This window comes from Sparus aurata, chromosome 11 (assembly GCF_900880675.1).
Source record: "Sparus aurata chromosome 11, fSpaAur1.1, whole genome shotgun sequence".
NCBI classification, from domain to species: Eukaryota; Metazoa; Chordata; class Actinopteri; order Spariformes; family Sparidae; genus Sparus; species Sparus aurata.
The window spans coordinates 16,498,107-16,523,323 of record NC_044197.1 but is presented as its reverse complement, the minus strand read 5'-3'; the positions used below and the strand labels follow the sequence as shown (position 1 = coordinate 16,523,323).

The 25,217-nt window shown below is 39.8% G+C and overlaps 2 protein-coding genes across 7 annotated transcripts in view; one reads left to right on the top strand and one right to left on the bottom strand.

Moving 5' to 3' along the window:
• The first annotated feature begins 100 nt into the window (after window positions 1–100).
• On the top strand, window positions 101–8,297 carry mindy4 (MINDY lysine 48 deubiquitinase 4). Of its 2 annotated transcripts, XM_030432114.1 has the most exons (19): window positions 101–470; window positions 776–895; window positions 994–1,199; window positions 1,294–1,567; window positions 1,666–1,919; window positions 2,043–2,101; window positions 2,193–2,308; window positions 2,416–2,532; window positions 2,622–2,713; window positions 2,935–3,036; window positions 3,244–3,307; window positions 5,356–5,421; window positions 5,526–5,593; window positions 5,704–5,767; window positions 5,893–6,054; window positions 6,785–6,965; window positions 7,198–7,276; window positions 7,468–8,026; window positions 8,070–8,297. In XM_030432114.1, the coding sequence occupies exons 1-18, from the start codon at window positions 411–413 to the stop codon at window positions 7,514–7,516; spliced, it is 2,133 nt and encodes a 710-aa protein (XP_030287974.1). In that variant the 5' UTR covers window positions 101–410; the 3' UTR covers window positions 7,517–8,026; window positions 8,070–8,297. The 2 variants fall into 2 exon arrangements, with proteins under 2 accessions (XP_030287974.1, XP_030287975.1); XM_030432115.1 differs by lacking the exons at window positions 7,198–7,276; window positions 7,468–8,026; window positions 8,070–8,297 and having other exon boundaries at window positions 6,789–6,941.
• A 4,989-nt stretch (window positions 8,298–13,286) lies between these two features.
• alkal1 (ALK and LTK ligand 1) overlaps window positions 13,287–25,217 on the bottom strand; it is a 26,284-nt gene continuing 14,353 nt past the window's right edge. For 3 of the 5 annotated variants that reach the window (XM_030432337.1, XM_030432334.1, XM_030432336.1), the window contains 2 exons: window positions 24,476–24,549; window positions 13,287–13,802 (listed from right to left, as the gene is read on the bottom strand). In XM_030432337.1, the coding sequence (XP_030288197.1) occupies window positions 13,732–13,802; window positions 24,476–24,549 (145 nt within the window). In that variant the 3' untranslated portion in view covers window positions 13,287–13,731. The remainder of the gene's footprint in view (window positions 13,803–24,475; window positions 24,550–25,217) is intronic. The other 2 variants (XM_030432332.1, XM_030432333.1) reach the window with 1 other exon arrangement.

Here is a 25,217-nt window from a genome sequence, read left to right as displayed (position 1 = left end):
ATCTTTACATTGAAAAACATATAAGTAGTTCAAGGCACATTTCAAACGAAATGTCTACAAAGACTTTAGGATATGACGTCATTAAACCGGACGGGGCGTGTCCTCGGTTCTGTCCTGTGTGGGGAGCGGAGAAACAAGCGTCTCCATGGAAACGAACACTGGCGAACATTAAATCCGAAAATGGCGCCGTTTTACTGATCTGTTGCACATCTGGATGTTTTTAGGGACCAGTCAGCGGGCTGTCACGGCGGTGTACATCAGTGCATTTTGTGGCGCAGCACAGCACATCCCACAGCCCTGCTATGGTTCGCTAGTCGGTTAGCTAAATGCTACCGACAGAGCAGCTTCGTGTTGATTAAGTTATATATGCTACAAGAAGACCGTCGCACCCGGGACACGTTTCCACTACCATGGCCGTTTCAGTAGAGGAAGTGTCTTCGTCCCTTGTGCGGGAATATTTGAGTCGAAAGGTAAGTGCAACATGTTAACAGGGCTCGCTAGCAAGAGTTAGCCCCAGCTCCAGCGATGGTAAAGAGTCTAGCTAATTTTCCCAGGTGTTGCAACGACATCCGTTATTTGTCAAATTTGTAACATTCAGCTCTGAAATCAGTTTCTGCTGTCACAACTGGCACAGTATCACATGTTAATATTCAGGTAGGGTAACTGTCACATTGAAAAACAAAAACAAAAAAACAAACAAATAAACGTAGTGTCAATGTGGTTCCTAGTGAAAGAGCCTAATAATGTCGCATAATGTAAAACTGCTAATCCGCAGGGACTCAAGAGGACGATTGCCTGTATGGATGAGGAGCATCCACGCACAGAGGCCAGTATCAACAACAGATCACACCTGAGGCAGATACTCAACATGGAGGGTCTCTATAGAAAGAATAAGGTAACGTTATGTCTTGTAGCTGGACGTCGGCTGCTGCGGTGCAAGTGTATAACGAAAGAAAAACAAGTCTGCAGCTGACTTTTTCTTTGCAATTGCAGGTTCAGAACTCGCCCCTTAAAACATTACTAGAGATTATTGTGAAGCATCACATCAAGGATATTAAGAATGACAAGATCACCAGTAGTGAAAGTGATCCCCTGCTGTCTGCTCGAACAGTCAGCTCCATTGCTAAATCTCCTGCAGTAACACCAACACTGATGGATGACACAAAGACAGAGGATGGCACACCAGCTATCAAATTAAGGTATTTCACTAACGCAGTTATTTTAAATACATTATTTTGTGCTGATTTGACTTAAAAAAAAATGTTTTTAACCTATATTGGGTCTCCGTCGCAGGTCGGATATAGAGGAAATCTGCCTTTCTCAGACTGTACACACATCATTGTTGCCTGAAACAGACAAACTGCTCGGTCATAGTCAAACAGGTTTCTGGGCTTACGACTCAGAATACCAACAAGGCCAGCCGCTGGATGCTGCCCTCCACAACAATGACAGCTTCATCAGGAAAGAACAAAAAAAAAAGATTTCCATCACTGAGAGCACCCAAAGGAGCCGAACTAATCGAATTAGACGTGGCATGATGGCTGGACCAATTCCTAGCACACCTCAGGTACTGAACTTAAGATGCATATCTTAAAAACCTGACCATAGTCATGATATCACTTGCATTCATCATACTTTGTTTTGTTGTGGTGTTTTGCCTTTTAGGAATCAAGCAAAAAAAGACAGAATCGAAGGATAGAGGTGGCCCAGCCGCTGCTCAGAAAAGAAGAAGAAAACAGGCAGTCTAAAGAGGAGCTTTTAGAGTCTGGCTTACATCAAAAAAGCTTAGATGACTGCCTAACGGAAATCAGCCCAGCCGACTCCATGGGAGGTTTACAGGAGATGTGGAGTGCTCCACAGAGAATGCAGAGGGAAGGCAGCTCAGAAAAAGTCCAACAAGACATACTGAAGACCCAAAAGTAAATGGCTTTAAGCTGCTGAGTGTTGTTTGCCTGTTGAGACTTCAAAGTTTAATACTTTTGAAATTATTTTCATATTGAGGTTTGTTTAAAAGTTTTATGTAGATTGTGTTTATTCCTCAGAGTAAAGTCTTTGACCAGGCCAAATGTGGCTGATTTGGATGTGTCTGAGATGGTTTTAGGTAAGTACTATGTAATTAGAAATGGATAGGTAGCATCCATTGACTTTTTTTTTTTTATGTCACTGGTGACAGTGTGCTAATCAATTTCCAGATGATGTTGATGATGATGACGATTACGATCTGCAAGAATTCACCAAAGTGTCCTTTCAGCGAAGCATCAAAGAACACAGTTATAATGACCGCCCAATGGACCAACACACGGCCATGGTTGGTTGTTTATGCCAGCTTTTCTTCAGAAATTCTAGGGGCAGTTTTTGTGGTTACCTTTGATTTTCTATTTGTCCTGCTTGCTCTCTGTTTTTGTTTATCTGCAGGAATTGAAAGCAGTTCTTCTTGGTTCTGGCCTAAATTGTTTCAGTGTTGAGTGGAGGAATCAGGGTTTCACGTTCTCCGAAAGCCATGACCTGAGATATGGAATTGTGCAGAAAAAGGTTATTTTTAAGTTTGCCAATTCAGAAAACAGATATTCCTATGATTCATTAATTGATGGTATCCTGACCCCTGTGTATTTATTTTCTAGGGTGGTCCTTGTGGAGTTCTGGCATCCATCCAAGCTTTTATTCTAAAGAAACTGCTGTTTGAACACATCAAAAGCAGTGATACAGGCCTTCAGTAAGTTATCCTTCCATTCACAGCTTTGGCCCATAAAATGACCCTCCGTGGACCCTATTGCAATCACTTGAATTCTTTTTACAGCCATTAATTCACATCAAAGCATGCGTTGTAGCCAGTGTTAAGTATTGACCTCAGCATTGTGGTATTAACTGTATAATTACTCTACACAATCTTTGGCTTGGAGAATGCTTTTGACTCAAATGCTGCTTTGTTCTCAGGAGGTTAAGACCTTCCAACACCACCCGAAGAAAGTGTCTTGTTTTAGCTGCTGCTGAAATCCTGTGGAGAGCTGGTGAGGAAAAGCAAGCCACAATCACCATGTAAGATCATACTTTTATTCACTTAATCCTCCACATGATTACCAGTACACAGAACCTCATTGATACCAGTATTCAACTTGGTCGAATGCATTTGAAGTACATGTCAGACCCACTGATTTCAAAAATGCATGATGAATCTGCTGTTTCAGGTTCAGCATTGGTTTAAACAGTTTGTGTGTTTTTTTAACCCCAATATTTTAAAAACAGAAACTCAGGGAGAAATCATTTCACCCCAACGGGACACTTCAGATCTGAAGGAGTGCTTGAAAAGGTACAGAGATATCAACTGATACACATCTGTTGGAACGTGAGAAGTAATGTTGCACTCTAATCAACTACTATTACATCAAACATTGCTCAACAGTATTTGATGGGTCATCGTTAGTGGGCTCAGTTTGAAAAATATTAGGCTACTATGTCTAAAATGTTGATTTATTGTTCATATGTATTGTTTTTCATTGAAATACTTTAATATTGTAGTGGGATAATAGAAATCGTAGCTGTGCTATTTCTATCAAAAGGAAGGTTTTACTTCAAATCGTAAATGGTTTACAAATCTTATTAGTCTTGGCAACTATGTAGGGCTGAACCAAGTGCTTTGGAGCTTGTACAGTCGCCACGGTAATCGACCGCCAAATCAGTATTCAAAGGGAGGTTAACCATCCACACAAACAACAGCTCATCGCTTGCTCATCAAGTTGAATTTTGAAACGTTGGAGGTGGGGACAATGGCCAAAGTCATCCCTCCTGTCGGGACTCTTTAGACTGATAATAAGAATAACAGCAAAGTATACAGCCCCCTCCAACACACTGAAAACATTTGGGTTTGACATCATTTTGTGATGCTTTTCAGGCTTTCACTGCAGCCGCTTTAAGTTTGTGTCTGTTTCAGGGGGCTTCTCCCTTCATTCTCCTCTTTAGCAGGTAAAATGCATGCTCAGTAGGGTTTAAGTCAACTTTAAAGTTACACGTTTTGGTAGTGGGTTTTGGGTTGTTGTCATGCTGCATGATGATGACTTCTTAGTTGTATTTTGCTGCTGCCATCATGTGTTACATCATCAATGAAGATCAACAAGCCCAACCCAGAAGAAGCCGAAGCCATGATATTACCTCCACCTTGTTTCACAGATGAGCTGGTGTGTTTGGGATCATGAGCAGATCCTTTCTTTCTCCACACACTAGCCTTTCAGTCACTTTGGTAAAGATCATCAGTCCATAAAACTCTGTCCCAGAGTAATTTTTATCAAATACTATTCTTCTTTTTTTCTGGCATAGACACCTTTGTTAGCAGTAGGCAGAGAGGAAACATGGGAGAGAGAGGGGGATGTGACATGCAGCAAAGAACCCCCGGCCGGAATCGAACCGGGGTCGGCTGCATTTATGGCATGTGCTCTAACCACTCGACCACCTGCACGCCCAGGCCTTCCTATTCTTTTATGAGTTGTCTGCATCTTCTGGTTTGGCCTCTGTATTGTTGTTCCTGAAGTCTTCTGTAAAAAGGTGGATTGTGATCCCTTCACTCCTGCCCTCTGGAGGTTGTTGGTGATGACACTGACTGTTGTTTTGGGGTTTTCTTTACAGCTCTCATAATGTTTTGTCATCAACTGCTGATGTTTTTCCTTCGTCTACCAGTTTGACATCTGTTGCTGAGTACACCAGTGGTTTCTTTCTTCTTTAGGACATTCCAAATGGCTGTACTGGCTATGGCCAATGTTTGTGCAATAGCTCTGATTGATTTTCCATTTTCTCATAGCTTTAAAATTGCTTGCTTTTCTCCCATAGACAGCTCTCTGGTCTTCATGTTGATTACACCTCTTTAACTGTAAATGCGGTCTGCAAAGGCAGAGCCCAAAGCTGAAACTGAGAATAGACATTCAGCGATATTTATTGTTGGAATACTCAATGTAACACCTGGACAGCAAAAAATCACCTGACAGTTACATGTTCCAATAGTTTTGCTCACTTGAAAGATGGGTGGGTTCAAACAAAAGGTGCTGTCTTCTAAATGTTTTACCAGATCTAACTGTAAATACCTGGAAATGGATGCTGACATACTGATCTCTTGTCTCATATTCATATTTTGGTGTCAAACCCAAATTTTTTCAGAAAAAATAAAGGAATTGGCCTTGCTGTTCCAATAGTTTTCGATGGAACTGTGTAACAAAATAATGACCATGAGTTTGAAAGCTTGCGTGCCCTCCCATGTTAAAACTTGAATGGGTGAGCGTCACTGAAGCTCGGAGTGAAAATGGTATTCTTATTTATGAAACGGTTATGACATGCACTGGAGTAGAACTTTAACCACCTTTTTCATTTTAGCTTACATGTTTCACTGTGGACAGCATCAAAGACCTGCAGTTGCTTCTGGAGCAGCATATTGAGCAGGTGAGGGACTCGGTATCATAGAATTTATCCTAAGTTTATTTATGCCTGTCAAATGAACAAACTATTTCCACCATTTTGGCTCTGATCTGTCTCTTTATCCACAGTTTGAAACTGGGCCGTTAGGATGCATCCTACTGACCATATCTGCTGTTCTCTCTCGATCCATTGAAAAGTATGTTATGCCTTTACAAGCTCTATAACTGAACATGACGTGCAGTATAAAACCACAATGAGCTGACTGAACGTCACACTTATTGGGCTTTTTCTTTATTCTTTCTGAAGAGTAAGAGAGGATATGGATGTGGCCTCTTCCACGCTCATTGGAGCCCATGGCTACTGCACTCAGGTTTCACTTTTTTTGTGTTTTGTGATTCAGGTGTTTCAGTGTAATCAACACAAGTTGCTGTTACTGTTGCTTACATAAAATATATTCTGCTTACTAAGATTGCTTTTTTGATTTGTTTCCACTAGGAGCTGGTCAACCTGTTGCTCTGTGGAAAAGCAGTTTCTAATGTATTTGACAATGACATGGAGTTGGACTCAGGCAATGGCAACATGACTCTACTCAAGGGAATCAAGGGCCACTGTGACGTTGGCTTTCTGTCTTTATTTGAGCATTATAACATCTGTAAGGTCAGTGCTGAACGACCAGCTGCTAGACAGATGAAAACACAAGGCCTTAGGAGGCATTCTTTATTGTAATTATAAGCTCAGAAGTGCTGCTTGTGGCATAAGAACAGCAAAGAATGCTCTTAAGACCCTTAGGGGATTTACATGATAGTCAACATATACTACAGCAACCTGAACATGATTATTTTCAGTATCTCACATACATGAGAAGGATACCTGAAGACAATGGGCTCTCAGCAGTAGTGTTGTTAAAGTTCAACTGTGTGAAGGCTGGTAAATAATTACATCATGGACATGTGGATGTGTTTTTAGGAGGAACATTAAATGGTGAAGCTGATGTAAGATTTCCAGAAAACAGTGATTATTAGCAGATTTTGCATTCTTATTTAAGTCTTCAATGTTTTTGATTTATTAGAAATGATAAGAAGCAAAACTGTGGGCAGGGAGATGAGTGTAAGAAGTTCTTAAATTTTCACAAAACTCTTTGCAGTAAACACCCTGCAAAATGAACGTCATGTACACCCCAGAAAACTGTCTATTTCTAAGTATTCAGGAGCCGTGAATAAACAATACAATGACAATAAGTTGGTAACTGACCACTCAAGTTTGTGTGCAACCCCTTAACATATTAAAAACGATACATTTGTTGATGGAAATTAATGAGCTGCTTTGGTTTCAGGATCCTGGTATTTGTTGTGTTGACTCTGTTGTGTTTGATTTCCCTCTATATAAGGTAGGAGCTTACCTGATGACTCCCTGTTACCCCATCTGGGTGGTGTGCAGTGAAAGCCACTTCAGTGTGCTGTTTGCCCTGCAGAGGGAGCTGTTGACCAATCAGGACAAAGGTCTGGAGTTTGACCTCTACTACTATGACGGCCTCGCCAATCAGCAGGAGGAGATACGCCTCACTGTGTGTATGTAGCATCACTTGTTCCACATCATCAATGCACATGTCCTTTCTTTAATTTGTTTTCTACTTGTAATGAGCAATATGATAATGTAAATTAGGGTATTAGGGTGATTTCTGATTATAATGTGGTCTAAATTTTCTTGGTCCATCTCATGCTGATGCTTGAGAAGTGTTTCATTATTTTGCTGTGCACTAACTGTACGTGTGCCTGAACTGAAAGCATTGTGTACTTATAGCTGTTGGCGGATCAGCCCTGAGCTGTCAAGATGATGACACTGATCTCATTCCTCCACTGGAGCACTGCATCCGAACAAGGTGAGGATCCTTGTTATTTTAAACACACAGACCCATGTGCACAGTAATGGCCACAGTGTGTTCACGTAAATTGCTGTTAATCGAGGGTTGTTCAAATGTCAAAGACAGCTATTTGTTCTAAAGGATCATGTATAATGTATCCAGGTCAGCTGTAAATGCCTTAAATGGTTAAATTTCTTTATCTTTTTCAGGTGGAAGGATGCGTTTGTTAATTGGAACAACACAGAGCCTATTCTCTGACTGATCACATGGTATTTTGACAAACATTTTGCATAACCATTATAGATACTTCTTTTCCCCAATATTTTATTATGTCTTCTTCATATTTCTCTATAGATTATAGCATCACTATTGTTTTTATGATATGATGGCCTTGATGTTATATATCACAGAGCACAAGTTCAGCTGGTATGGCCTATCATATCAGCCATGAATACTGTTGCCTGCAGAACAATATTTTAAGTGAGAAGAGTACAATTACTGTATGTGTGTGTGTGTGTGTGTGTGTTTGGTTTTTTTTAAGTTTAGCAATAAGCATGTTCAAATGTACTGCATTAAAGTTAAGAGGAAAGTGTGTTCTTTTGTTGCTGTTGAAATGTAAATTGCTGGATGAGACACTATTGACCACAGTGGCCTTTTATTCCTGTACTTCATATATATATATATATATATATATATATATATATATATATATATATATATATATATATATATATATATATATATATATATATATATATATATATACAGGTATAACAGACAACAATCGTTGTTCATTTTTGACATTTTATAGTGTGTCTGCTTATTAGACGTTCAATGAATATCTGGTATTTTCATCAAAAAAAATGTTTAAATATTCAAGTATTTTCCCATCATATTCTAACTGCCTTTTGTATGATAGATTTATAAAATCTGGTTTGGTTTTGACCAAAAAATAATAATGCCTTTTATTACATGTTTAAATGAGATCTGTTTGAAATAATGTACTGTAAAGATTTCAGATTAAATGAAATACAGTCTGTGTGTGTGTGTGTGTGTGTGTGTGTGTGTGTGTGTGTGTGTGTGTGTGTGTGTGTCAATGAGAGTGAATATTAGTCTTGCATCAATGAATTTACACTTTTTTGCAGACCTAATCTGGGACGGAAAATAAAATCATTACAATACCTCAACTGTCTCCACACTGTGATGGTTATGTCGTTCTTCACAAAGACGTTTTTCACTGAAAGTGAAAAAAAAGAACTACAAACCTACTGTGACATCGCTGAAATGTAGTTTTACTGTATACTGGTTTGGAAGTCGTAGGTGTCATTTTAACATTGTGGGGCACATTAAGCTGATGTCCTCCCCAAGGGCATTTTTAGCGTCAAATATTTCAATTTCAGTTTCAGATTTCAGTTGTTTTTGCATAAAAATTATAAAATATAATTAAGGTTCTCAGGCAAGTGGTTCATGAAATTAAAAGTTTTCTGCTGCCCTCGTGTTTCTTAAAGTGCGTCAACAAATGTATGTGCTCTAAATATTGAGGGCCACTTGTCCTCTTCACGCCTGTTTTTCCTTCCTCTCTTTTCTTTTACTTCTCCTCTTTTTATGTTTAATTTCTCTCTCCACTCATCTTCATATCCTCCTCCTGCTCATTTTGTTGGTACTCTATACTTCTTTGCTTTACCCTCCTCCTTAATCTCCCCCTCCTCATTTTCCATCGTTTCTCTTTCTTCCTCACTCTTCTTCACATTCTCATTCTCCTCTTCCTCTTTCATTTTACCCTCTACTTTATTTTATTTATTTTGGATGTGAGCTCCTGCAAAGAAACAGGGAACAGTACATATTCTTTTGCTTTACTTGGAAAAAGCTGATTCTGAAGCAGCTCAACACCTGCAGCTGGTTGGTGTTAGAATGAGGCTCTCCAGAGCATCACATCTCCTCCTCCACTGCTCTTCACTCCACCCATGCTGCCCCTGCAACCTTTCATTTGTGCTGGACTGCGATGTTTTCCTTAATAATTTCTCATGATTACGAAGAGCTTAGTCACGCATAGTTGATAATCCACACGCTGCTCAGTTGAATGGGAAGTTCTCCAGATTTATTTATGTAGCTTCTCTTCTGTTTGTTCACCTCTATTGCAGTGTTATCTGCAGCTTAGGGACTGGGACCTCTATAATAGCTACGATAACAGTAGTACAATTTCACTTACTGTGCAGGAAAAAAAGAAAGTCCGTCCTGTGATTTCAACAAGTCACAAAGATGCACCTTTTGAGACACAAAAAAACGTCCTCTTCGACAAGCCTTTACTTTTGAAGGGAACTTGACTTTCTTATCTCACACGACTAAAACCCAGAGTTTCTGTAACTGATTATCTACAGGCTCGGACATTTATTTCAATTTTCGAATATAGAATATCGACATATAAATTACTATGAACGTCACTGCAGTGCTACAGCTGTATAATTGACACCATTTATTTTCCACTTTGTGCATTAGAGGCATTTATTTTTATCTCACTTGACAAATTAACATTTATGTAATTTCTTGTTGCACATTTTTCCCTTAAAAAAAGGAAACAAAGCTCCCTTGAAGCTAATTGAGAATTAACTTAGCTATGTCACATGTCAGGGTGAAGCAGCAGATGCAGCTGAGAGATGCCCTGCAGTTAATCAGTGTGTATTAGCCATGGCAGGCGTCAGAGCACACAGTGTGGGGCATGCAGAGTAGGTGGCAGGGAGAGGCCTGTGCCAACACCTCCAGCACACGGCATCAAAGACCCTGCATCTGGCGCACACATACGGCTGCAGCATCTCTTTGTCCCATAAAACCGTCTTGTGTTACAATGACCAGTGTCCATACAATATCCTGGAAGTGCAATGTTGTGGTCCAAAAGATGTTCAAAGCAGCCATCAACACATAATGGAACAATAAGCTGCTGGCTTTATTAAATCTGTCAAAGGCAATCGTATCCATAATATGTCTATTTTGGAGCGATGAAAATCGCAGAGAAGAGCTCTCTGTGGTGATGACAATCCGCTCATCGTTCAGCTTTCAAAATCCTAATGGAGGCTGTATTATCTGAATGTATATTATTGGTGACTCACATAGGGATTCATGCATTCTGCAGAACACATTAGAAGAGCCATGAATTAATCATGAGACATGGAGTGAATCAATGAGCCCCCTTCAACAATTTTACAGCCATCAAGGCTACTGCGATCACTATAAATAAGATGGTTTGCTTGAACGAAGGCCGTGGGGTCTAAGAAATTGGATTAAAGTGTTTACCTTTGCCATGAAATTCTTCTGCAGATGGGGGGAGTTCAATATACGTCATAAGGTGCCATGTTTAGGTTTTAGGTCATAATCTTCCCCAAATAGTTGGCGCGTGAAACATTTTAGTATAGTGCCAAAGGCCTAATCAAATCACAAATGTGTGTGTGATTTCAAAGTCCATCAAATGCAGCAAATAGGGCATTCCATTTATTCGGTAAACAAGTATCAACTCAGAGCTTGGAAGAAGTCCAGAGTCTGCTACAAGCCTGGTGCTCCTGTCAGTCCAAATCGGAGCCTCCTTGTACAGAATAAAGAACAATAACTCTATAACTAAGCCTTTTACTTGATTTGTTTCAAGGAGCACAACCATGCATTTGGAGGTGATTATGTCGTAGTTAAGACAAGAAGGTGGGCCCTCTCTCCTGCTGAGCTGCAGTGTGACAGGAAGAAAATGGCCTGGCTTTGGTCTCCATTTACTATTTATCGCACTCTCAGAGGTATGAGAGGGGGGATTTGATGCTCGTGTGTAATTGTGTTAGAGCCCTCCCACATGCTGTCCCCAGTGCATCTTCTGTCTCCTCTCCTAATCTGTGCTGTTTGTCTTCAGATAAGTGATATCCTCCTCAGATTAGGATCCGGTGTCCCTGCCCTGGCCACCCAGAGGGAAAGGGATCCCCTGCCCGTCCCTATGAGGTGCAAGCTGTATTTTTAGCTGCCTAATCCTTTTACAGCTTTGGCTGAAAACGTCACCCGATTGCCATTAATTGTCCCAGGTGATCAAGATAATGATGATCACAATAAGCCAAGAGGAAGCACTTTTTGTTTTTCTTCGGTTTAGCAGGTTTGGAAAATATCCAGGAATTTGTTGGAGCGTACATTTCTAAGCTCCTCTGTTGCTGAGGGAAGCTGGGATTTGTGGAGGAGAGGCAATCGTCCATTTTATGGCCCCAAAGAGCAAGAACATTTCATATCAAGATGGAAACATGTTGCATGGGTTGACATCACGACCACAGAGGCGGGATCCTTCCACCCAAAGACAGCTTGTTCTTTCGATGTTATATCAGTTTCCAGCCTTTTTACAATGACAGCTTCCGTCGATGATTTTTTTTAATGATCTCGGAAAGCCAAACTTTGTTGAATAATGCATGATCCAATGTAAGAAATGTTCCTGCTGAGTCTGTAGAGACATGCTGGCGTGAGAACTGAGCTGTTGTAATCTTTGGCTTAGCGTATGTTTGCTTCAGAAGCTTGCCTATCAGCATCCCTATGTGTGCATGGCTCAATATTTACTTCACTTCCCCAATAAAAACAGCAGACAATCAGTGTAACTATTCCCCAGGCGCAAGTCTCAGTACAAGATGATACAACATGACAGGAAGAAGAATGTCGGATGTGCTTATTTTGTCAGGACTTTACCGTGTCACTGTAAGGGGAGATAATTCAAACTCTTGCTGCTGTAAGTTGCATTAGAGCAGCTCTGTGTAGCTTTACTTGTTATAATTCTCATACATAGTGTTTGCTGTTTCCCAGTTGTGAAGGCTAAAAAGGGCAAACAAGCAGAATCTTCTGAGAGAAAATAAACACTTTTCTTGTCTGGCATGAAGTCAAGATGGATCAGATCTCAGCCAGTTTACTCAAATGTGTAAATTGGTCTGAGGCTCCATGTCTGTAATGCGAGGCACACATCGTTCATAGAATTACTATCATTAGGAATGAGTTTTCAAGAATCAGTTATGCTTCTTAAACTGTACAACTCATGCCAAGGCACTTTTCCCAAAGATGCTTTTATAAAGTAAATCATTCTATAACTACCACTTACATTTAAATATATCCATGCAGTTTAAAATATCCTGCACTTAATACTTCTTACAATAACTGCATGTAAAGTGCATTTTACATTCAATTATTGTAAGAAGTTCTTGAGTTTTCGCTGCTCCCATCCAAAGTTTACTTGGTTCTTTTGAGCATGAATTGCTCAACATCCTGTTGAGTCCAAGATATCTGTCAGTTATGACTGAGTGTGTGATACAAACACAGGAATCTGCCAGAAATGTCGCAACAAACTCCAGTTAAAGCGGAGAGTTTGGTCATGCTAACACCTGCTCAGAGGAGCAGAGATAGAGGAGACTGAATCAGAGAGGCGCAGGAACATGATGAACAGAAACGATCCAGCCAGAAAATAGAAGAAACAATTACTCCCGCTGGAGCAAGTCTGTGAGGAAATCCAGTTTTGTTAGTTATTTCATACAACCTCAAAGGAGTTTGCAAGAAAGTACTCAGACTTTCCATCCACGTTTCTGCAAGCTTTGGAAAAAGCTTTGTAACGTTAAACACATGGTTACCATGGGTTACCTGAAACTAAGGGTGATCTGGATTATTTCATTATTTCACTATTGACATTTTCTCCTAGAGCTGATTCTCTACTAATTTCACTCGATAAACAAAACAACCAAAAAGTAACAATCTTTGAAACCTCTCACATGACCTCATTGGAGGCAATTTAGAGATTACATCCAGCCTCCTCTTGAGCCACAAAAGGTTTTATACGACTTTTTCCACATAAACAGGAGTACGGGTCATCAAGACCTGGAAACACACTCTACACACAGTAAAATTAGAAAGAACAGAGGTAAATGTTGTGAACTCACATTTTTTCAATATAAAGTAGTCCACTCCCTTGAGCGCTATTTGCAGTCACACCCATCCACCTCTTATCCCCTCAATCCACCTCATCTCGAGTAATAACAAAGTATGCTGTGCTTCAATATTCTTTATTGTTCAATACGACAGTGCATTATCACCACTGTTGTCATTCCATATGTTCACATCGTCAGCAGTCACTCAAGTGCCAAATAAAATGTAATGAAAAAAACGACAGAGCATGACAAACCTTTCAGACCGATAGTAGAATTCAATTATAAGTTGAAGAAGAAAAAAAACAAAACACTTCCTCTCCATCACACATAACTTTTATATCCAAAATAATCCGATTTGGAATGACTGTGTAATCATTATATACATACCCTTTCAATAAATAGGTGTATTCAATATTAAATTAATGTTTCCTTACAAATATATGGTACAGACAGGTAAATAAAAAGCAAATCCATTCAAAAACAACCAACAATGTCCATCAGCATTTTCAGTAATGACAACAAGAACAACAAAAATAGAAACACCATAAACACAAAAAATGTTCATATGACTGCTGTGGATTTGAAGGCACTTCCTTGGCAACACATGGATCCCTCTTCCTTTATTTTGGGGCCTGGAATGAAATAATAAGAAAAAAAACCTTGATTAGCGTTAAACACCTTCAGTTTCTTCTTTAAAGCTGCATTATAAAGAAGAAAAATCTCCTGTCCAGTGTTAGCAAAGACAGATCTTGACGTGTCAGCCTTTCCAAAGAAGTGGTGTTGTCAGCTTCTAAAGAGGGTCATTACTGGCCAGTCTTTTCTCTGTGTTATGTCTGAGCTCATTCGGAAATGATCAGGAGGATTTTGACACACGTTTGTCAGATTTCTAAGAACAGTACAGACAGGATCTTATTATCTGATTCACTTGAAAAAAACTGAATAACTGAGGATGTGTCAGCCTCTTCAATTTGATAATCACCGGAGGTCCTGTACCACGAAAAACGATCTGAAATGGCCACGTGTGTGATGAACTCTCACAGCAATCACTTGCCAGCTAGACCTAATGGCTTTTACCCACGCTGGTTCTAGGACTAGATGGCACTGAACGCATCAGACCTGCTGTCATCGAAGATCATCTTGACAAAAGGGTGGCTATGACTATGTCCAAAACCACCCCACTGACGATAGTCTGAGTCCTGCCTTTGTCTTGAGAATGGCTATGTTTAGGATTTGTGTGTTAGCGTAAGAAGCACGTAGAAGTATTTCAGGCAATAACAATGAATTCATAAGAAACGCCACCCTGTGCATTACATAAAAAACATTTTGTTATAAATCCAGCTACAGATAATGTTTATAAAAATCGAATTAACTTGGGCCAATGAAAACAAGCACTGTTGGAAGATGTAATCAGATCCTTTACGTCATTAAAAGTGCTAAGTTACGTACTTTTACTGTGAAAGTAAAAGTAAGTAAGTAAAAGTAACCTGCATTCAAAACCATACTTAAAGGAATAATTCATCCAAAACTGAAGTCCACAAAACATTTCTGGAGCTTCACAAAAACCAGCATTGCACCATTCTCCTTAGCTACTAAAGTACATGGGGACATGTTTTAAAACGTAAAACAAAAAAGAAACAAACAAAAACAACTCTGAGATCTAAAATCATTTGAAAAAATGTTATTTACACCCTTGACACGTGGTGGCGCTGTGCCCCCACTTCAGACCAGGTGCATGCTATTGCTTTTAGCTTTGCAGCTCCAGTTAAGATTTCAGCTGTGTTATAGTGTGGTCCTGTGATGTCTGAATAATCCAAGAAATGTATTTACAACTGGTAAAATTCATAAGAATGACTTGGAAAGTCAGAGAAAATGTTGGTAAACGAATTGCCTAGTCAACATCACATGATGCTGAAACATGGCGGTCGGAAGTAAAAAAAAAAATTGGGTTGATGCTAACATGCATATTTGAGAAATATAATTCATGACGTGAATGCAGCATCTATAATGTCTTTCGGTAAATCAATTTGAGATCTCAGGGCTTCCAAAGATTGGGACTATGCCAGATTAGCTGTACAGAACCTTTAATGTTTGTTTTTTTTACATTTTAAAACAGGTCCCTATGTACTTGTTTGGGGGGAACTTATCCTTTAAGTAAAAGTACATCAACTAAAAATACTTCAAGTATAAAAAGTAGTCATTGTGCAGTTAAATCATCTGTGTCATTGTTTTACTATTATATGTCATGTTTTTGTATTGTATTTCTGCTACATTACACTTTTTCCCAGTTGTTTCACCACAAATCTCTTTCAAAATAAAAGAACACACCCAAACCATTGGTTCCACTAAAACGATACACATGGCATCAATTTTAACACTAGTGAGATACATTTAACACACACTGAAAATTCTTTTGGCTTCATGAGGCCCATGTCACACATTCAACTGTGTTAAACTGAAATTGCTTCCCTTTTGTCCTTTTTTATCATGACAAATGGGCTTTCTTTTTTCTTCTTTTAAATAGACCACATAACTATGGTACATCTCCCTATAAAAGCAAGGAATCTCTGTCTGTCTGTCTGTGTGTGTTTGCCTCAAATATCTCTGCGGATCAGGATCACACTGACCTGAGAGTTTCCACATGGTTGCTGCGTGGTTCAAGGGTGTGCAACGTCGCATTTGCTTGGACTGCAATGATACCGTTAATAAATGATTTCATAAATGCTTTACGAATTCCGCTAGCATTGCTAACTATAGCCACCATAGTCACGTGCGCACCAGAGCCAATCACTGCAGAGCTCAAGCCCACGACACACCTTAAGAAACAAGTGGATTTATACCTGCAGACGCGAGCTGGACCGGGATTTTGCCGGCGGTTCAGTCCCGTTCTGTCCCCATCTAAACTGACTGTTGTGGATTAATGAGACTAAACGAGTCCGGACCGAGTCTGTTCCGGTCTGAGGAGATCCGGATACGCCAGAACAACAAAGTGGAATCGGAATCTGTGGATGTTCATGTGTAGCTAGCTGCTAGCCCACCCCCACGGCCCACCTCCCGAGTCGACGGACTGGACGCACCAGCACGTCCAAAACCGGACGTAGGGTAAATAGTGTCCGCCACGCTTTTTCGCGAACATTGGAGTCACGTTTGCTTTGTGTCTGGTGCAGGAAGAAACGGTTAAAACGGGCTTTTGTCACGAAAGTGTCCGCAAGCAGCACGTTTGTTTGTTGAGGAACAGGGGAAGTTGTGTGAGGGACGCCGGCGGTGATACAGACAGCGACAGATATGGCGAGTTTTGAGAGTTGAGAGATTTGTGACATATAGCGTGTTTGGAGTGTATAGTGTTTGGTGTGGTGTGTTTAGTGTGTAGTGTAGTCGTTTTTTGTGTTGTGAGTCAAAACAAGGAGGAGACTGCTGAATGTGGAACAGGCAGGGATGAGCTGAGCCCTGAGCCTGAGGCATTGCCTGCATTTAAATGTAAATAGTTACACATAACTTTGTAAATTTTAAAAACTTATGCACAAATTTAGCAAACAACTATTTATATTTGCATTATAACTAATGCAATTGGTTCATTAAACATATTTGTGGTTTTCACAGCAAAAAATCTAACTTTTTCCTACTCTGATTTTATGTTATTTTGTGATTTTAGGTCCATAGTGTTAATATAGTATGTAAAAATGAAAAAATAACTGTACAGTCACACATGTGAGGTTGTGCTGAAAATAATGACACCAAGCAAGGCAAGGTAAATAGTTTTTAAGGTGAAATATAATGGTATAATCAAAAGAAGTCAAAAATAGCCAATACTTAAAAATTCTCCATACTACTTCTTTTTTTCACAGTAGATGTCACCTGAGGCCTCTTTTATGCTCTTAAAGGGGATTACCAGTTGAGTTTCAGCTGTAAGTTACTTCTACCACTTGCAGTTTTAACAGGTGAACAACTGGGCTAAATGAGGAGATTTGCATTTAGAGTTTCGCAAAAAATGTATATAGAATTTCTATCTGAGTGAAAACAGAAGAACTGTCGCTAAAATTTGGCTGTCTGGAATTTCGTTTTTGATACATTAGCTTTAAGGTTTCAGAAATGTGTGCCTGGTTCCAGTTAACGAAAAAAACAACAACTTTAATTTGTATGCTGTATTTTACTGCTTCGGGTGTTTCCTAAGATAGAGCTAGTATTAACCCCTTTATATACTGTTGGTTAATCTAATCTACAGAAATACACATATTCTCTAGAGTCATCATATATCTGTAGTATCTCTGTTGTGTGAGAACCATGCTTCTTTTAAAAAAGTTAGTTTCTAATAAGCATTAAACAGCCCTGATTTCAAATTTTTAACAATGCCAGCTTATCCAAGTGGGTTTTTAAAATTAAGTAGCTTAAGAAGTAGGAACGTTTTCTCGTCCCAGAAATGAACCCTTCAGTTTATATCATGATATTGAGATATCCCTGCTAGAGATACATATACATGGCTTTCACTGGACAAGAAGGATATGGCAAATTGTAATCCGAAAAGTAACTAGTAACTGAAGCTGCCAGACAAGTGCGCGGGTGTAAAACATACATTATTTGTACGCAAGTATTGTAAGTATAAAGTTACATAAAATAGAAATACTCAAGAAAGTACAAGTATGTTGAATTTGTACCAAAGTAGAGAGCTAGAGTAAATGCTTCTCCCTGACAGATACTCCTAATGTATGGAAGCGAATCTGTACCATAATTCAAATTAAAATGCATTTACAGAAATGCTTTTTCATTTTAAGAATGTAGCTGCATTTTTTGACTCATAAATAAAATTAGTAATAAATCATCCAAATTGCATTTTCATTTTCTTCTTCAAGACTGCTCATTTTGTTACACAAAGACAAAGAAAAATGCTTTTTCGTTTTGAAGCCCTCCCCCCGCAAAAAAAGGTCCAAAATTCAATTTGAATTCGCAATCCCAAGCGGCGCAAGAGAGTGACGTCAGCGGCCTCTCTTCTTCAGTGTTGCCAACATGGCGACTGTCTCGCTAGACTTAGCGACATTTCAGACCCTCTAAGCGACATTATTTCGAAAAAGCGACTAGCGACAAATTTAGCAACTTATTCAGATCAATTCAGATTGAATGTAATAATGTCCGCAAACGTAATAAACCTTAAACACCTACTAATAATACTGACGTGCGTGCAAAATCCAGCTGCTGACCCTCCGCTCCGCTGTCACACAACGGATCCCCCGTCCGCTCCCTCTCTCTCTTATAATTGTTTGCCCGAAAAATAATTTCCATGAAGAAAACATCGCCTGACATTTAAATTTAAATTCCCATTTACAATACAAATCTCAAGAAATCTGGATGTATTGCTCATTTGTAAACACAACACTTATCAGTCATCACCAAGAACCAGGAAAAGAATACCTAGCACAGTACCATTATACTTGCTGTGTGTGTGTTCATGTGAAATAATAATAATAATAACTTTGAACATCATCACAATTAAGTTATCAATGTGCGATGTGAAGAAAATGCAAACATTACAGACTTCTAACCATTTTCTAAAAGTGTCTGTATTTTAATTGAGAATAGTTTTTTATATAAATTACATACAAGGAAAAGAACATTTGATCTGTTTTACCTATTTCAGCCATAAGCGGTCATATTGACCGCACATCATTTCGCGGGATTTCATTCATTTTATCTCTTGTCTCTTGTTAGCGGTCTCCAGCTGTGCGACTGTAACACAACTTTATATGAAGAAGGACTAACACTAATAGCCTAATTGATTCTTATTTCCACTTACAGAACTGTTTACGACTCGAAACAATGTTATTATATATGACGTTTCTGAACCAAATGTCGCGGCTTCAAATGCATCAAATTCCCACATCCAGTTACGCAGGCAGCTGTCCAGGGTGCTGAACCAGGTGACAGACAAAGGCTGCACTCTGTGTTCTGATGTTTGCTGGGCAGATCTGTCCCCCTTGCTTTCTCATCCACTCTGTTGTGGGAGATCTCCCACAGAGCAAAAGAAATACACATTTTTTCTCTCCCCGCTCGGATCGAGCCTGGCTGAACTCTGGCTTGAGCCCACTTCACCCAGGCGCGAGCCTGCAGCCCCCGCTCCTGCTGACAACAGACCGGGGGAGAAAACAGACATTCCTTTGCTCAGAACCCATATCAGGCTGTGTCTGAATATGTCCGAAGATCGGTATAACGCATTGGAGCAACTTTCATACAATTTCGGATATTTAGCATGATAAAATAATGTCAATTCAACACAGCCATTTGTCCAGCTGAAGCATAATGAGCGTTATGTCATTATTAATATGAAGTAGGCTTGTTTTGCGGTTAATCAGCCACATGATCCGTTTTAACCCACAAAATAAAAAAGGATAAATGTGCAGCCTCCGTTTCCTTTCTGATTGAGTCCGTTCGGAGTGGGGGGTTTCGGAATGGAGGGGTTTCCCCAATAGACTTTTCGGAATAGCGGGGTCTTTGAAAAAAAGAGAAACCCCGCCATTACGATGAATTGAAGTCTATGTTCGGAACAGCGGGGTTTCGGAAAGGCGGGGCTCCAGGCTATAAAGCGGCCGGTGATTTTGTGACCCGCTGCAGGTGCGTGGGTGTGGGAGAGAGAGAGACATTAGCTTATAGCACTTTGTAGAAGAAGCTTTATAACGTTCACTCCATTAACTTGTATTAGTTCACGGGGCTGAGCTGCCACATCCAATATGGGGGCGACGTCGACGTACGGTCCAGCTGATACCTTCAGTTTATTACCGGGAATACTGACTGTAAAGTACCGTGTGTGTTTCATGTGTCTGACTGTGAGTCTGCAGTCTGACCCACCGTCACTGCCAGCAGCTCTTCAGAGCGGCTTCATTACGATCACCGTAAATGTTAGAGAATTTCGCACTGGAAAAAAAATGTGCGGCTGATTTAACCAAGCAAACGCGAACCATGGCTGGCTTGACCGCAGTACAGAACTGGACATGGTGGTGATTTCCCCGCTGTTTCTGAAAACATGTACCACAGTCTGTGCAACCAACACAGCCTTCACACTCTCCTCTTGTCCCTTCTCTTGCTCCAGTGTCGAATAAGCACACCGCCGCCCCCTAACGTAGATGTGTAGCACGGTCGGTCAGACTGGGGGCTGAAGAAGAAGAGAGGCCGCTGACGTCACTCTCCTGCGCCGCTTGGGATTGCGAATTCAAATTGAATTTTGGACCTTTTTTGCGGGGGGAGGGCTTCAAAACGAAAAAGCAGTTTTCTTTGTCTTTGTGTAACAAAATGAGCAGTTTTGAAGAAGAAAATGAAAATGCAATCTGGATGATTTATTACTAATTTTATTTATGAGTCAAAAATGCAGCTCTGACTTTGAAATGAGAAAGCATTTCGGCTAATGCATTTTAATTTTCAAATTTGACATTTCAAATTGAATTTTGGTACCTATTTGCTAGGTCATCTTTTGAAATTATATCTAAAATGTCCTTTTCCTTATCATTTGAATTAAGTTACATAATAAGCAGTCTTGAAGAAGAAAATGAAAATGCAATTTGGATGATTTATTACTAATTTGATTTATGAGTCAAAAAATGCAGCTCTGACTTTGAAATGAAAAAGCATTTCTGCTAATGCATTTTAATTTTCAAATTTGACATTTCAAATTGAATTTTGGTACCTATTTGCTGGGCCATCTTTTGAATATTAAATCTTAAATGTCCTTTTCTTTATCATTTGAATTAAGTTACAAAATGAGCAGTCTTGAAGAAGAAAATGAAAATGCAATTTGGATGATTTATTACTAATTTTATTTATGAGTCAAAAAATGCAGCTACATTCTTAAAATGAAAAAGCATTTCTGTAAATGCATTTTAATTTGAATTATGGTACAAATTCGCTTCCATACTAATGTATTTCAATGGTTGAGACCAGGCCTGGAATTTCCCCATTTTAGGGGCAAGGCCACTTGGCCTTTCGTATTGTCAATTATTTAAGGGCACAAAGGCCAAAAGCCAGGGCAGTAAGGCCATAAAATAAAACAATGATTTTAAGTCCAAGTGAATTTAATTTAAGGACTAAGAATGTATAAATATCTGTGAAATGAATACATAAAACAAGCTCAGGCGAGAAATTTTCTACTTTTAAATATTTATCAATTGACAATCATTTATGCCAGGTTATGTGATTAATCAGTCACTATCGTTTGAAGCCGGAGGCGCGGAGCGAGGGCGTGTCGGTCTGACAGTCTGATAACTACACAGGTCCTTCACTCAACTAAATACAGAGAAATGTCCCACAAAGCAAAGTTGCAGGACCAAACAAAAGTAACGTAGTAACTGTAACTGTCTTTGGCAACTTATATGAGGAAAAAAATACCACAGCTGTATGTGGAGCAGCGTCCATCCTCCCAACTCTTCGTCACATTTCTGCCTGAAAAACAGCGTCTGTCACCGGCAAAAAAACTTTAACTCACCAAGTGTTTTTGGTGAAAATAAATCACCGCGACCTCCCGACCGAGACTTCAGGGAACACCTGGGAAACACCGACATCGTCATCATGACGTGTACCATCACGCATCTTTAGGAGCCGCAGCGCCGGCTTTCTGTGTGAATTACACAGCGCTACAGCGTAGATGCTTCGCTCTGTGTGAATCACCATCGGCGGAGAATTAGCGAACCACTGCTCCGGAGTTAATGCAGAGACGCTGTGTAAAAAGGGCTACTGTCTTAACTCCTCCTCAGACTCAACATCTCTGCCACGTGGATATCGGGGTGCGTTTGATGAAGTCCCCTGGTTAGCCAGTGATAGATTACTGTCAAACTGTCGTTGTAGCCCGCCCGAGCGGTTCATGCCAGGCTCGAATCGAGCCTACCACTGGTGATGTATGCATTGTCTCATTGATGTTGCCAATATGTCATAAAAAGACGCATTTCTTTTCTGCAAAAGATGCCGGTGTTCAAAGCCGTGTTGACAGGGAAGAGGCAGAGGAGAAAACTGCAAAATCAACTAGGGCAATGCAGGCGGGGCATCAAGGCCACTGTGGCCTTAGTGCAGATATTTTTTTCAGGGGCACAAGGCCAAATTGCGAGGGCATGAGGGCCATGGCCCTCATGGCCCTCGTGAAATTCCTGCGCTGGTTGAGACATAATCGCCATAGCAACTCTTTTCTCTCTGTTGTTGTTTTTTTTTCATAAACCTGGTACAGTGGTGCCAGGACAACATTGCACACATTAACATTAGTGTATGTGATACTTTTAATACCTTTAAAATTTAACCATTAAACGCATGTTTAAATCCATGATTATCCAAAGTGATGTGAGAAGGATTTCCACCTTCACAGCTGGCCAAACAGTGAAGAACACATCCTTTCATATGACTGTTTTACCGAGAGCTGGCATCATACTGTTGACTAATAAACAGTTAGTCATACGACCAAAAATAAGCAATAACAGTTTCAATAATTGAGTGATAAATGAAGTAATTGTTTGGAGGGGAGGAGGGTGAAGCTGAACCTTCTCTGATTCCAGCTTCTCCAGTGTGATTATTTACTGCTTTTCTCTGTGTTTAATCATTACAAATAAAATGTCTTGGGTTTTGAGTTGTTGGACGGAATAACTAAAACATGTGAAGACTTTGTCTCAGGCTGTGGGAAACTGTCGTGCAACATGTTCACTATTTTCTGAAATGTTCCAGACAAAACGTTAATCATGAAAAAATAATAAACAGATGAATCTATAATCAATACAATCTCTGGTGGCAGCCGTAAGTAGTAACTGTGGTTACGGACTAAAGTTGTCAGCGTTGAAAACTTTTTCTCTGTTTTTCGCTGTTTTTTTCAATTAATGAGCAGTGGAAGAGGATCGTAAGTATTTAACTGAGCATATGGAGTTCTGTATTGCACTAAACATATAAACAAACAAACAATTACAGAAATAATCTCGAGGGAAGTGGAAGCTGTAGCACTTAAAAGCTAATCCTGAAAGCTTTTTAACAAACTCATTTAAAGTTCTTGCAGCAGAATACCAGAAACTAAGTGTGTGCAGCTACAGCTAATGTTGTTACTATACATTTCTCTTCCTTGTGTGATGAAACATCTTTCTGTGCAGCTTCAGCCAACTAGCACCGACCTTAAATGACTGCTGACTTGAATGATGAAATACACCAAACCCTCTTTCTGACAGGATAGTGTTACAATGTGCCCCTTACTGAGAAATACAATATCCTTAAAGCAAAGAAATGTTGAACAGATGCACTGCAGATATGTTTCTGATTATGTGAGCATCAGTTTTCTCCAGATTCACATCAGACCAGAGAGAGTGAATCTGACTGCAAACAACAAAGAAACTCACTTCCATTGTTAGCGCTGAGCGAAAATGATTTAGATGCCAATACATAAAATCACATATCTTAATTACTTTATGCCTTTTTTCTTTGGCACATAGTTCTCAAACTGGGGGTGGGCTCCTCTGGGGGGGGGGGGGCTCATAGAGCCACTGGGGGAAAATATGGGTGAAACAAAGGTGAATAAATGTGACTTATGCAGGGATAATAAACAAACAGGAGTCTGGTGATGCTATCATTCTGACCTTTATCTCAGCATACAAAAGTTTAACTTGGATCCAATTGTATTAGTTGCTTCCCCCATGAGTAAGGGTGGATATTTGATTTCATTTTTGTGAAGGACAAGAAACAATAAAAGATTCTCAAACGCAATCTCCGATTGGGACACAAAAGATGACCCCAAAAAGCACTGTTCCATTAAATGTATTAAGATGAAACCCTGATGACTACTACTGTTATCAATATTGTGGCTGCGCTGACGCACAAGATTCAACCGTGAAGTAGAGGAGTGAACACAATGCAGCCTGGTTCAAACTGTAAATGTGTTTTATTCTACTGAGTGGTAAGGTAATAACAATGTTAACTTGTGCAAAAGTAGCTACTTATTAGAAGTTTACCACCAGCAACACACTAGAGACTGCTCCACAGGCCCTTTTACAGGGCTTTTGTGTGGAGATGCAGGTTGGTAGGCAGTGAACCAAACCACTTTGAGGCATAATTAGGGGGGCGGGGAGACCAATCTTTAAAAACTTAAGAACATATTGTTTTGTGTCTATAACTAGCACAAGCGTTTTCAGTGTATACTATCACATTATAAAACATTTTATCATAAGATATGGGCTATTGAGGGGGGCCCCTCGGTTTATCTGGACCCCCCTGTGATTTCAGCCTATGCCCACAGGAACCACTGCATTAGAGGATGTTGAGAAGGAAAATCAGAGCAATCATGTATAGACAAGAGAGAAACACTTCTACTCACATGCAGTATCTATGATTGCATGCAGAGTGGACTCATTGCTAATCGTGTTAGCAATCTTGCACATCTTTTGTAATCTGAAAAAGAAGACAGAGGGGAAATATCAAAATCACAGTCCATGCAATCAAAGCCCTTACATGGAGTTTGCTACTCTAAATAGCTGGATTCTTTGACACTGAAACCAAATGATAGAAGAAAATTCTACTCTGCTATAACTCTGAGCTTCTTTCAGAGCAGTTCCCCACCCAAACCGCCTTTGAGACGGTGTCTGTCCCCAGACCACTTAAACCAATTTGAAAAAGAGGAGTTTCACATAAACGCTTGAATGTGGACTTTTAAACATTAGATCTCTGCCATCCAAAACTCTTTTAGTAAATTATTTGATATCAGATCATAATATTGACTTATTCAGTCTCACTGAAACCTGGCTGTGTAATGAAGAGTATGTTAGCTTTAATAAATCCATTCCTCCAAGTCGTATTAATACTGAATTAATACTGAGTAATGAATGAGAAGAAACACCATTTTCATTAGTTAAATATTTATTACCCCAAAAATTTTGACAATAACAAGGATAGCCCCAAATAACAAAAATTGACAATGTCAGTAGCGGGTGTTTCCATTTGCCGCAATGACAGCTTGACAGCGACGTCTCATGCTCCTCACTAGCCTCATGATGTTGTTCTGAGGCAATGCGTTCCACTCCTCCACAAGTGCTACATGCAGTTCTGCCAGGTCACGTGGG

What these genes read in the sequence shown, in the direction of transcription:
- mindy4 (XM_030432114.1), top strand. Translation starts at nt 411, where the DNA reads ATGGCCGTTTCAGTAGAGGAAGTGTCTTCGTCCCTTGTGCGGGAATAT. An exon ending in GACATACTGAAGACCCAAAA is followed by an intron (nt 1,920 to 2,042) that starts GTAAATGGCTTT and finishes TTTATTCCTCAG; the next exon opens with AGTAAAGTCTTTGACCAGGC. An exon ending in CCCATGGCTACTGCACTCAG is followed by an intron (nt 5,768 to 5,892) that starts GTTTCACTTTTT and finishes TGTTTCCACTAG; the next exon opens with GAGCTGGTCAACCTGTTGCT.